General features: G+C 52.0%; 1 protein-coding gene across 1 annotated transcript in view; it reads right to left on the reverse strand.

The window, feature by feature from the left end:
* LOC122393275 (ras GTPase-activating-like protein IQGAP1) overlaps positions 1-12,267 on the reverse strand; it is a 60,636-nt gene that overhangs the window by 19,071 nt on the left and 29,298 nt on the right. The window contains exons 3-8 of the mRNA XM_043389156.1: positions 6,934-7,024; positions 2,802-3,030; positions 2,322-2,466; positions 1,695-1,852; positions 1,302-1,436; positions 45-224 (exon numbers count right to left, since the gene is read on the reverse strand). Of these exons, the coding sequence (XP_043245091.1) occupies positions 45-224; positions 1,302-1,436; positions 1,695-1,852; positions 2,322-2,466; positions 2,802-3,030; positions 6,934-7,024 (938 nt within the window). The remainder of the gene's footprint in view (positions 1-44; positions 225-1,301; positions 1,437-1,694; positions 1,853-2,321; positions 2,467-2,801; positions 3,031-6,933; positions 7,025-12,267) is intronic.

The following is a 12,267-nucleotide window of genomic DNA, read 5'->3' on the forward strand; positions in this document are numbered from 1 at the left end:
TGACCTGGAGGCCCAGGTCGGGGCCGTACCGTACCCCCACTGACCTGCAGGCCCAGGGCGGGGCTGCAGAGCGCCGCCAGCAGTCGGCCGCTGTCCGCGGCCGACACAGCCGAGTGCAGCCGGCCCAGCGCCGCCGACCGGTTGGCCGCCGCCACGTGTCCCTGGATCTCGGCCTGGGTCAGCAGCTCGTCGTACACGTCCGCCTCGAACGTCTCAGAGAGCGACTGGCGGCGAGCAGGGGAGAGGGAGGGGTACGTCAGTTTACATCCACACCTCAGAGACTGCCGGCGAGCAGGGGAGCGGTCCGTCAGTTTACATCCACACCTCATACAGAGACTGTCGGCGAGCAGGGGAGAGGGTACGTCAGTTTACATCCACACCTCAGAGACTGCCGGCGAGCAGGGGGAGCAGTCTGTCAGCGTCCCGCCGCACGGTCCACAAACATTCACACTCCACCGTCTCAGAGAGGGACTGCCGGTGAACGGACGGAGTGGGTAGTCATATGTATGTATGTACAGCCCTCTGCAAACTGCGTGGTAGGTATTCTTTTTTCGACAAAACCGAGAATAACGCGAATACTATGCTATCGGTCACTCGAAAATCGTAACAGCAGGACGCGCTAGACACCGCACCTTAGATTGGCATTATCATCGTATTCATTTTCCATCCAGTTTAGCAACAAAACCCAAAAGTTTATATTTGCCCCCAAAACAAACTTTTGCATTTTGTTGCCACACAAGCCTTATACTTTGTTTAGTGATAGGCCCAATCGAAGGACTGGAGCATGGCGCATCTATTTGCTGTGAGTTCCGACCGACTGTTGACATAGCCTATGAGTTATTATCGGTTTTGTCGAAAAAAAAAGAATACCTACCACGCAGTCTGCTGAGGGCTGTACAGTCATGCACGGTCCCGTCTAAGCCGGCGACTGGCGGGGAATAGAGGGAGGGGTGGGGAGAGTTCGTCAGTGTATTACGCAGTACGTACTCTACAGTTCGGCGAGTTAACACTCACACAACGGGGACGCCGTCACATACAGCACCTGTCCAATAACCGGGCGCAGCTCCGGTCCGGCCGCTTTATGAGCCCCACTGACTGCCGAGTGAACGCACGTACTCTATTCTGGGCGATCTGTGTTACGTACCCTGTTCTGGACGGTCTGTGTTACGGCCTATGTTACGTACCCTGTCCTGGGCAGCCTGGTTACGGCCTGTGTTACGTACCCCGTTCTGGGCAGCCTGGTCACGGCATGAGTTACGAACCCCGCTCTGGGCAGCCTGGTTACGGCCTGTGTTACGTACCCTGTTCTGAGCAGCCTCCACCTTGGCCCTCTTGGCGTCCCAGAGTCGCTCCTGGTAGAGGTGGGCGTTCTCCGCCGAGACGTCCCGCAGGTGGGCGTGCAGGTTCTGCAGGCCCGCCAGAGTCTCGGCCGGTACCTGAGGAGGGGGACGGGAGGGGTCAGTCAGGCGTGCAGGTTCTGCAGGCCCGCCAGAGTCTCGGCCGGTGCCTGAACAGGGGGACGGGAGGGGTCACTGTGGTGTACTGGTGTCTATTATCGACCAGCAGACAGCGGAGCGGAGGGGAGGTTAGGTCAGTAGTGTGATAGCGTTTGACACTACCAGTTAAGTTCCCCGCCCTATACCCTGTATCCCGGTCCACCCGAGGAGCGCCGCCCGCCCTGGCCGGCCGCCCACCTGTCGGTCGACGGCCTCGTTGATGACGATGACGGCGGCGTGCAGGGCGGCCTTGTCGACCGGCATCTCGCTGGCCAGGATGCCGCCGATCTTACCGAACGTCGGTAGGCTGAGACCGTACTTGCGCAGCTCGGCCGACATGGCGTCAATCTCCGCCTCTGCAGACACAATCACAGAGAGGTCACTTCCGTACACAGCACAGAGATGTCAGCTCCGCACAACAGCAAACAGAGGTCAGCTCACCTCGGCACCCGGCACAGAGGTCACGCAGGCTACATCACCCCTGCAGATACTATTCAAGAGGTCAACGCCGGTCAGGTGAGGTGCTCTTACCCAAATCGAAAGAAGCTGCAGCTCAGAGGTACAACGAAAACTCCGCCTGAGTAGGAAAGTCTGATGAGCAATTCAAGACAGAACGTTAAATACTTGGTAAATTGGTATAGCGGGTCAATAGTCACGTGCAAGCCTTAGCAGACATCCCATGGCCATGGTGCACCGGGTCCCCGCCGCGGACCGGTCCGGCCGGGTCCCGCCGTGTCCCAGTCGGGTCCCAACCAGGTCCGGCCGGGTCCCGGTGTGTCCCAGTCGGGTCCCACCCAGGTCCGGCCGGGTCCCACCGCCACTCACCGGTGAACACCGCCTTGCCGAGCAGGTCCAGCATCTGCGGCGCGCGGCCCAGCTTGAAGGCGAACAGGCTCAGCGCGTGGATGCAGTAGATCACCTTGGGCATGTTCTTCTTCTCGTACACGTCGGTGGTGGTCGGGATAAAAGTCTGCGCGCACAGCAGGGTGGTGGTTATAGCAGGGTGAGAGACCACACTGAGAGCTGAGGGGGTTCAGCGTGGTCATGAGCCGAGGCGGTGGCGAGAGCCTCTGGCATTATTGGTCCGCCAGCGACCTCTCAGACAGAAGGAAAGACGACAGCCTACAAACACTATATTGACCAATTACCCTGAATCACACTTGCACCGCAAGCGAGTTCATTTCCACTTTGCAATCCATGCAATTCGTGCGCTGCGTAAAACGGCATCTGCCTGGATGCTGGGCACAGCGCGGCGGTGAGGGGTGGAGGTCCCACCCGGCCGGCCGGCGGCTGCTCCGCACGCACCTGCGGCAGGCCCATGTCTCGCATGGTCTGCGTCCACAGGTTGATGTTGTCGGTGTGCCGGAACTGGAGGCCGCGCGCCGCGTAGCGCGCCAGGTCCGGGTCGTAGACGCGCCGCGCACCGTCCGGCCGCAGCCGCAGCGCTAGGCGCGCCAGATGCACGCCGTGGCGCAGCGACTCCTCGAGCTCAGTGGTGGGCGGCAGCGGCTCCCCCAGCACCGCCTCCATCCAGCTGAGGGGCACAAACACACAGACCTGAACCGAGACCCCACACATACAACCCCTGCTCAGCTCAGTGGTGGGCGGCAGCGGCTCCCCCAGCACCGCTTCCATCCAGCTGACACACAGCGGCGGACACACGGTCATATACCGAGGCCCCACACACCTACACAGCTCCTCCCCAGCACTGCCTCCATCCAGACGCAGGGATACATCACATGCTGGTCAATCAGGAGGCCGACACGGGGACCCGCCACCACAGCCCATATATGGACATAGCAGGGAGATCCTGCCGAGGCGACTGCGGAGATACGAAGAAACCGTCCATTGTGCAGATGATATCAATTACGGTTTGGTCTCCGCGACCGTATTACACCCGGAATATATCCCTCGCACCGACGGGGGGGCGGATATCCGCCCCCCCCTGAGGTTTTTCGCGAATGGCGGGAAAACCGCGGCGCGTAGCGCCGCGAAATTTGGTATGACTATAACCTCATCAATTTTACACATGGTGTGCAAGTTTGAACCTCCTACCTTTTAAGGTCAGGTCACAAGGTCACTTTGAATGACCCAACCTCAAGTCACTTTTTTGCAACTTTGTCACCGTGCCAGAGCTACAGTAGATGTCGGAGGCCTTTGAAAGTCGCAGGATATTATTAGGTCATTAGTAGCTACAATTTGTATATCTCGGAATTTTGATATCGGTGACCTAAGGTCAGGTCAATTTCGCGACCTCCCCATTATAAGCATGGGCGCCGCCACCGGGGGGGACGGGGGGGACGCGTCCCCCCACTCTCAGAATGGAAGGGGGACGTCCCCCCCAAACTCATTACGGAGCGAGCGAAGCGAGCGTATAGTCTTTCGGGGAAATTTCTGAGTATGAGCGGCCGGCCGGCCGTGGTCACGCTTTTGCGAGACTTAAGTCTCAGGAACCACTTGACTGATTTACATGCGGTAATTTTTGTAGGGTAGCTTCATTCCTATTAACAAGTATTGAACTATTCTCGATGCATGTATGTGACCCATTATGCACCCGCCACGTGAAAAACGAAGAGGTGCCAGTTTTGTAACAATTGCAATAGGTATCTCGGTAACATACTGGGCCGATTGCGCTGAAAGTTGGCATGTAGGTAGGTAGGTAGGCACCCACCAGGCAATGCATATCCATGACCATGTGCCACAGTTGGGGTGCTGCTGCACGTGCGCACGTGCAGGGGTCGATTCCAGATCTCGAGAACGGCTGAACCGATTGTGCTGAAAGTTGAAACATGGCTAGGGACCGGTTATTAGGGTGCCGTGCAAAAGTCAGTTGGGACCCATTTTGCACGTGCGCACGTGCAGGGTGCCGCTTGGCGCTTACAGATCTCGAGAACGGCTATGCCGATTGCGCTCAAATTTGGCACATCGTTAGAAGCCGGTTAGTAGGGTGCAGTGCACAAGTTTCTTGGAGGTACCCCCTCGCAATTTCGTACGTGCAAGACCCACCCCCTCGCTCGCTTTGTTGGTCGCCCCAAAAGGCGTTTTACTGGTTGTTTTCCTACTCGAAATTTGACTAGGCCCTTCGGTCCAATGACACCATTTCAGAGCCGGAAGGATGACAGAATTAGTGGGAGAAATTGGTCTGGGCTGAACTCGACCAATTGAACAGGCAGCCCAGCCCACTGGCACTCACTGTACCCGGCAACGGACTATAGCTCCAGTGGAGTCATTCCCGATGGGATAGAGTTGCCCGTCCAGCCCGGAGCAGGGGATCGCGGCGTGGAGGAGAAGGATTTGACTGTCCTGAGGATGGAAGCGATGGAACGGTGCCGAATCTGAGAGGGTCCAGGAGGTTTAGCTACTCAGTATGTAGGGTATGGGCCTACATGCATTGGTCTGACCCCTGCCACCTCGGCCAACAAAATCTCCAGCTCTTATCCGACCTGTAATCGCGGAACTGCCGATTTTTGATATCGTGATCAACGTGTGTCGTATAACACGACTGGCCGAAAACGGGCATAATATAATTCGTCTAACCAGTCAAGAACATGACTTTAAACCAATCCGACCTCGGAGTCAAAATCTGAACAATTTCGAAGACTTCAACTCCGACTCTGGCCAAAACTGTCAACTCCGACTGATTCCGGCTCCGACCCCACAGTTCTGCAGTCACACTACACTAAATTTTCAGCTTCTAAGAAATAAGCTATACCGTTGACAAGACCACAAAACTTTGAGGCGACTTGACTACTTGACTTGGTGACCTGACCTAAGGTTTTCTGGTATCAAGCTTGTTAAACGGGCTGCAAAATTCGTATTTTAGAGCAGTTTTGCCTGATGTTTTATTGCCAATTTTCGCGGCGCTTCGCGCCGATTAATGCACAAGCCAGACAGAGAGATTGTAACTATACAACGCCTCCTCCCCCACGCGGGTATGCAATATGCATTACCTATAGGTGATTACGAAGTTCAAACCAGCTGAATGCTGATTGCATGGCTGGCATTTTTCCGTAAGGGAATGGATTCCACGGTAAGGGAAGGACAAAGTGTAATTATGGGAATGACTTCAGTCTTCAAACCTAAAATCGATGCCGATATCTTTGGCTAGGGTGATCGTTGAGCCATAAAAGCTCCTGATTTGTTCTCGTCTCAGCTCAGGCTACAAAACTGTAACTTCAGTTCAATTCAAAACCCAATGCTAAAAGTGGCATATTTGCTTTAAACTTTGAATGCATCGGACCGAAAAAGCCACGGTAAGAATGCCTACTTTTGGGTTTTCAGTCGGTCAGTCCGTCCCCCCCAGTCAAAAATCCGTGGCGGCGCCCCTGACCTATAAGTCAATGGGGGAAAAATCAACTCCCTGTTTTTACCACTAAAACGGGTCGGAATGGCCCCATATACCATACATGACTTCATATACGATCAACCTTCACTACCTTGAGGTCTGTTTTGCTGTTGGGCAGCTGTGAGGTTATGTGACGTCATCAAATGTCACCAAAGGTTTTTGGCCAATAACTCCGTACAGGAACAAGATACAGACGCATGGATGGTCTCATTGTGTTCAGCTCGTCAAGACGCATCGAATGATATACATGATGACCTCGAGGTCACGTGACCTGAGGTCAACCTTTGACCTTGACCTTTCGAGGTCAACATATATATCATTCGATGCGGATTGACGAGAGGATCACGATGATGCCCTTAGTTTGTTCCTATCTTAACTAATTCGAAAATTATTCGAGAAAAACTCTCTCCATATCTAGCGCCGCCATTTTGACTTTTTCGACCCCTGTGACGTCATCTTTGACCTGACCTGAAAATGACCTTAGTAAAAATTGTAGATCTTGGCCGTGCGCATCCGATGCCGTTTACCGCTTGTCGCTATCTTGCTTCGTTCTCGAGATCTCAGGGAGGGCGGTCATCCGCCCCCCCCCCCCGTCGGTGCGAAGTTGGCGCAGACCCCCGTCGGTGCGCGGGATATGTGTGTGTGTGGAGTGCAGACCAGGGTGAAGGCACCGCTGAGTTCCCCAACCCCCAGTAGTGTTACACCCGGAATTCTAGCGGGGTGATAGATACCATTCGGCCTCCCCCGCGGTGGTAGGTATGTACAGTCGGTATGTAGCCACATACAGGCTGGGTGCGGTGATAGGTACCGTTTGGCACAGTGTAGCCACATACAGCGGGAGTAGGGTGGGGTGGTAGTTAGTAGTTACCGTTTGGCACAGTGTACGCCCATACAGCGGAAGTGGGGTGGGCTGGTAGTTGGGTGATAGGTACAGTTTGGCACAGTGTAGCTACATACAGCGGGAGTGGGGTGAGGTGGTAGTTACCGTTTGGCACAGGACCCATACAGCCCATACAGCGGGAGTGGAGTGAGGTGGTAGGGGGGTGGTAGTGGGGTGGGGTGGTAGTGAGGTGCTAGTGGGGTGGTAGTTACCGTTTGGCCTCCTCCAGCCGGCAGAGGTACTCGTAGGCGACACTCTGCTGCCGCTGGCTGTCCATCTCCTCCGCCGTCAGACGGTGGTCCCCTGTGAACCACACTTTAGTCAGACGGTGGTCCCTGAGAACCACATCATAGTCAGACGGTGGTCCCTGTGAACCACACTTTAGTCAGACGGTGGTCCCCTGGGAACCACACCATAGTCAGACGGTGGTCCCCTGTGAACCGTACCATAGTCAGACGGTGGTCCATTGTGAACCACACCATAGTCAGACGGTGGTCCCCTGGGAACCGTACCATAGTCAGACGGTGGTCCCCTGGGAACCACACCATAGTCAGACGGTGGTCCCCTGGGAACCGTACCATAGTCAGACGGTGGTCCCCTGTGAACCGTACCATAGTCAGACGGTGGTCCCCTGGGAACCACATCATAGTCAGACGGTGGTCCCCTGTGAACCACACCATAGTCAGACGGTGGTCCCCTGTGAACCGTACCATAGTCAGACGGTGGTCCCCTGGGAACCACACCATAGTCAGACGGTGGTCCCCTGTGAACCGTACCATAGTCAGACGGTGGTCCCCTGTGAACCACACCATAGTCAGACGGTGGTCCCCTGTGAACCGTACCATAGTCAGACGGTGGTCCCCTGTGAACCACATCCAGTGTGGCCAAATTGGTGATGTTGCGGGGAAAGTCACCCCCAATGAAAAGTATAATGACATCCTCAGAAATTTTAAAATTACATCATCACGACGTTTTTGTTGTGAAAGCATACCTAGTGTAGGAATACAGATTAAAAATGTTCCTATGTACGATTCGCACCGTCATACTCGTGCTGTCGCGCTAGCAATGTTGTTTTTTTTACATCTTTAATGACAATGTTAGGAGTTTTTTTTTTTACTTTCCCCAGAGCTTGACGTCAGGTATAGTTTTTCCACATTACTTGTAAAAACTGCACCTAAAATGAGGCTGAAGACGATTTTTTTTTAATAGTGACATCCTCATACGACTTTTTTATACATCCTCCCCCTAACGTTAAACCAATTTGGCCACACTGACCACATCATAGTCAGACGGTGGTCCCCTGTGAACCGTACCAGGACCGCTGTACATATATCGTTCTGTCCCCCATCGGACAATGCCGGGTTGAATCGGGTGATTTGTATATCAAAGTGTCCCGTGCCCATCAAACGGTTTTTATTATAGTTTCAGTCACGGTGACCTCTAACCCCAATGCGCTTTCATTTGATGCAAGTCGTATTCGCAGAAGGCTTATGAAGATCAATGCCGTGCGTATTTAGGTCCAAACGTTAAGCGGATCGGTCCAAAGCCCACGTCCCGAGGCGCAGCCGCAGGATCACACAACACACCGCTGTTTATAGAGTAGAGCTTAGCGGAGTAAGATGAGTTACAAATCCCATCACACTGATTGGATGCGGTCCGACTCTGTACCTGTCCAGCGCGTCGGGCGGAAAAATTGAGCCGCGAGCGTCGAAAGGAACGCTCCCGAATCTCGGAAACACGCATCCAGTGATATGTAGGTGGTGGACAAGCCCGATTAAACCTGGCACAAATTTATCTTCACAAGCAGAAGCCTGTGACTCAAGAATAGAAACCTTTGAAGGGTTTACAGCTATTGATTTGTATGTAGGTATCACCTAGTCAATATTATTATTTTTTGCCAGATGTGGGGGGGGCAACATACAAAAATACAGACATCAAAAAGTTTAACTTAGGTATGATACAGGCAAAACTATTACGGACTCGAGTCTTACTTTCGGAGATTGGTGGATTAAAACGCAATGCCTAAATAAATCGCACATCCTACTCCTCCATATAAAACTAAGTTTTATCGTGCAACCTTCAAGTTCACACAGAACTTTTTTAATAGGTGTAATTTTGTTTTAATTCCAATTTCCTTTCATTGAAGTTCGGCGAGTTTCTTTGCTACTGAGCAGCCATGGTCGTCGGCCGAAGCGAGACTTCCCTCCCGCCCCGCCGACACACGCACACACACAGCCCGCCGGCCGTCCCTACTCCCCCGTCCCAGAGCCGCAGGTTCCCAGAACAAGTGCCGACCACCGAGCCATGGATGAGATAATAATGGATTGGTGTCTTCGCAGTTTTTGGCGACATTGAGCTCAGGCCTGCCATCTAGCGGGAGAATTATCGTAAGTTAGGAGCAAGCCGAGTGAACGCCGCTGATTAGCATTGTGACACACGGGAGTGTGGTGTAGTAGCGGGCTTGTTGTGCAATTTTTCAAAAGGTTACGTCTATATATGTCAGTAAAAGCGAAGAAATTAATAGAATTATGTGCAGCGTCAGTAATAAGATAAGCAGTTCCATGTTATTTCCTCATTAAATCGTGAAACAGGGGGTTATTGGAGACTTCGCCAGCACGTGTCGTTTTCGCTATTTTTCACATGAGTCTTTACTTGGCCTAAATCAAACAAATTGCCCGATCAAAAAACAAAACGAACGTAAAGTACTATCTACAAGTCTAATGAAAAAGTTGAACGGAATTGCTAACGTCATTGCCGCTCAATATGCCATTCAAGACACTCTTTGAAAAGGACCCAACCAGTGCTGCGTAGTCGATGAAATTTCAGTGACTTTGGCTCCAACTCCGATTCCGGTATCCAAATATCGACTCCGACTCCTCCGGGCAGAACTGTCGATTCACACAGACTCCGACTCTGACTCCGACTCTGCAGCCCTGGTAAGTCTGTGGATTCGATGACTTTTCGGTGACGTTCGACTCATACTCCGACTATAGCTTTTAAAAATCAACCGACTCCGAGTCGGAACTGAACCGCTGGCTCTGACTACAACTCCGCAGCCCTGGCCTAAGATAGCCGCCTAAAACAACTTTGATGTGTGATCTTCTTCTTACGTACATTGTTAATGTTACCTATTTTAAACAAGGGGTGGAAAAGGGAGACGAAGCCTTCACAAACAAGGATCTCCTGTTGCGGATCAATCAGCTGCTGGAACAGAAAGGCATAAACTAAAACACCACGCATCTCAGTTCCTCGTTTTCTTTACGACTCTGCAGTAATGTAAGCACTGATCAATGCAGTGCGAGCATCGATGTGACATTTGTGTACAAAGTTTGAGTGTTATCCGCCCAGCCGTTCTTGAGATATGGAAGCGGCACCCCGTCCCCGCACGTGCGCACGTGCAGTAGCACCCTCATAGTGACACATGGAAATGCATTGGCCACTGGGTGCCTAACTACTAACGAAGTTTTACTGTAATGGGCCCAGCCATTGCGGAGTTACTTTATGTGGAACAATTTCGACACCCCTAAGTTGGCACGTGGCACGTGCCGTAACAATTAACTGAGATGGAAAAAAAAATCGAGCGAAATTCGGAGAAGAAGGAATAAGCCTACCAAATATGTATGGCATATTGTCAAATTGCTGTACCATTGTGAGTAAATGACCATTGAAAAGGTCGTACAAGCTGTTACAGTTTACGTCTGTTACTGTCCGGTGAAGGAGCCCGCTGGGATACTGCGCGGGATTTGTATGGGAAATGTATTTAGGTCAATGGATGGCTGTGAATGAGGGTTGAAGTGGGGGATGGGGGTGAGATTGCTGTGATGATAATACGGTGATTCACTACATAAATGGCTGAATGAACTTTAAAGGGACCCTCCCACCTTAACATTAGTTTTGAGTTGAGATAGCCAAGTTTGCGGCCAGGCTCAGAAACCACCATTTATCCTGGTCGCAACCCCCGCAGCTTTATGGTGTTCAAGAAATTTCTTCCCTTTACTTGCAGGGTGGGACCAGCGTGGTCCCTATCTCTTAACCATTACGGGAAACTGATGACGTCATCAGGCTTTCGAACGTCCGTTAAATGTTTGACTAAAACGTTTTGTAGCACGCGGTGGTATATGCTGCTTTGCGCGCAACAAATGCCGCACTTTCAAATAAAGTCGCTAGGAACAGCGGAGATCCCAAAAAGTAAACAAAAGTAAAAGTCTAATATCTTGAAAACCGGTGAATATTTTTCGATGAAATTTGGTAGATATTCGTTTTTGCTCTTTCTGAACCGAGCGACATCACTTTCATGCCAATTCATTAACTTTTTTGAAGGTGGGAGGGTCCCTTTAAGTTGATTTACTCCGCGAATTACGTCGAAATACGATTCAATGTAAAGTAACGCGACCGTTCTTGCTACATATTTGGCGACCGTGACAGGACACTGGGCAAACCGAAATGGATAAATACGTAGAATTAGCGACAAGACAAGGCTTATCCGGACTGGAAGCTCTAGAATTCGCATCGAAGCAATATGAGAAGGATCAGGAGCGGGAAGAAAGAAAGCTAACAAGGGAAAGGGAGCGTGAAGAAAAGGAACTAGAGCGTGAGGAAAGAGAGAAGGAAAGACAGTTTGAAATAGAAAAGCTGCGACTTTTGGATGGTTCGATGGCTAGCAATGGTACAAGAACGAGTAAGAAGCTTCCAAAGCTCCCTCCATTTGAAGAAAATGGTGACATGGACATATACCTGACAAGATTTGAAAGAATCGCCCAGTCTAACAACTGGAACAGAGAGGATTGGGCGGTATCATTGAGCGCTCTGCTCACTGGAAAGGCTCTGGAAGTCTATCATCGTTTGAGTGCAGACGAGGCTGATGACTATGAGATCCTCAAGGAAGCACTGCTAAAGCGGTATGGTCTTACTGCTGACGGTTTTCGCAGACGTCTGCGGGAATCGCCTCCGGAAGAAGACGAGACACCGGAGCAGTACATAACACGTTTGTCGACATACTTGGATAAATGGATGTCCCTGAGTGAGTTTCCGACATCTTTCGATGGTCTCAAACAGTTGACCCTAATTGAACAGTTTCTATCGAGCTGCCCAAGGGAACTCGAGCTGTTCTTGAAACGAAACGGCCATAAAACACTAGAAGAAATATCCAGCGCTGCCGAACAATATCTAACGGCCAGTGGACAAACCCTGCACGGACTGCGCGCAACGGAAAAGGAGGCTATCCAGAAGCGCAGCTGGAAAACTTCGACACAGCCAACGACGACCATGCTGCCTTCTGCAGCGGCCCTTCAGGTATCGACAAGAGCGCAAAAATGCGCGTTCTGCACGCTCGGGCATGAGACGGCACAATGCAGAAAGGCAGAAGCACTCTCGGTGGACGAGCGGCGCCGTCGGCTTCTCGCTGTCGGAGCTTGCTTCATCTGCTTAGGTCCTCATCACATTGCACGAACATGTAACAACGTGAAATGCTGCGAAAGGTGCGGAAAGCGACATCACCGCCTGCTGTGCACCGAAGAGGAAGCTGCACCCATCGTGACTGCTCAGTC

This window comes from Amphibalanus amphitrite, unplaced genomic scaffold (assembly GCF_019059575.1).
Source record: "Amphibalanus amphitrite isolate SeventyFive unplaced genomic scaffold, NRLGWU_Aamphi_draft 000527F_arrow, whole genome shotgun sequence".
Taxonomy (NCBI): domain Eukaryota; kingdom Metazoa; phylum Arthropoda; class Thecostraca; order Balanomorpha; family Balanidae; genus Amphibalanus; species Amphibalanus amphitrite.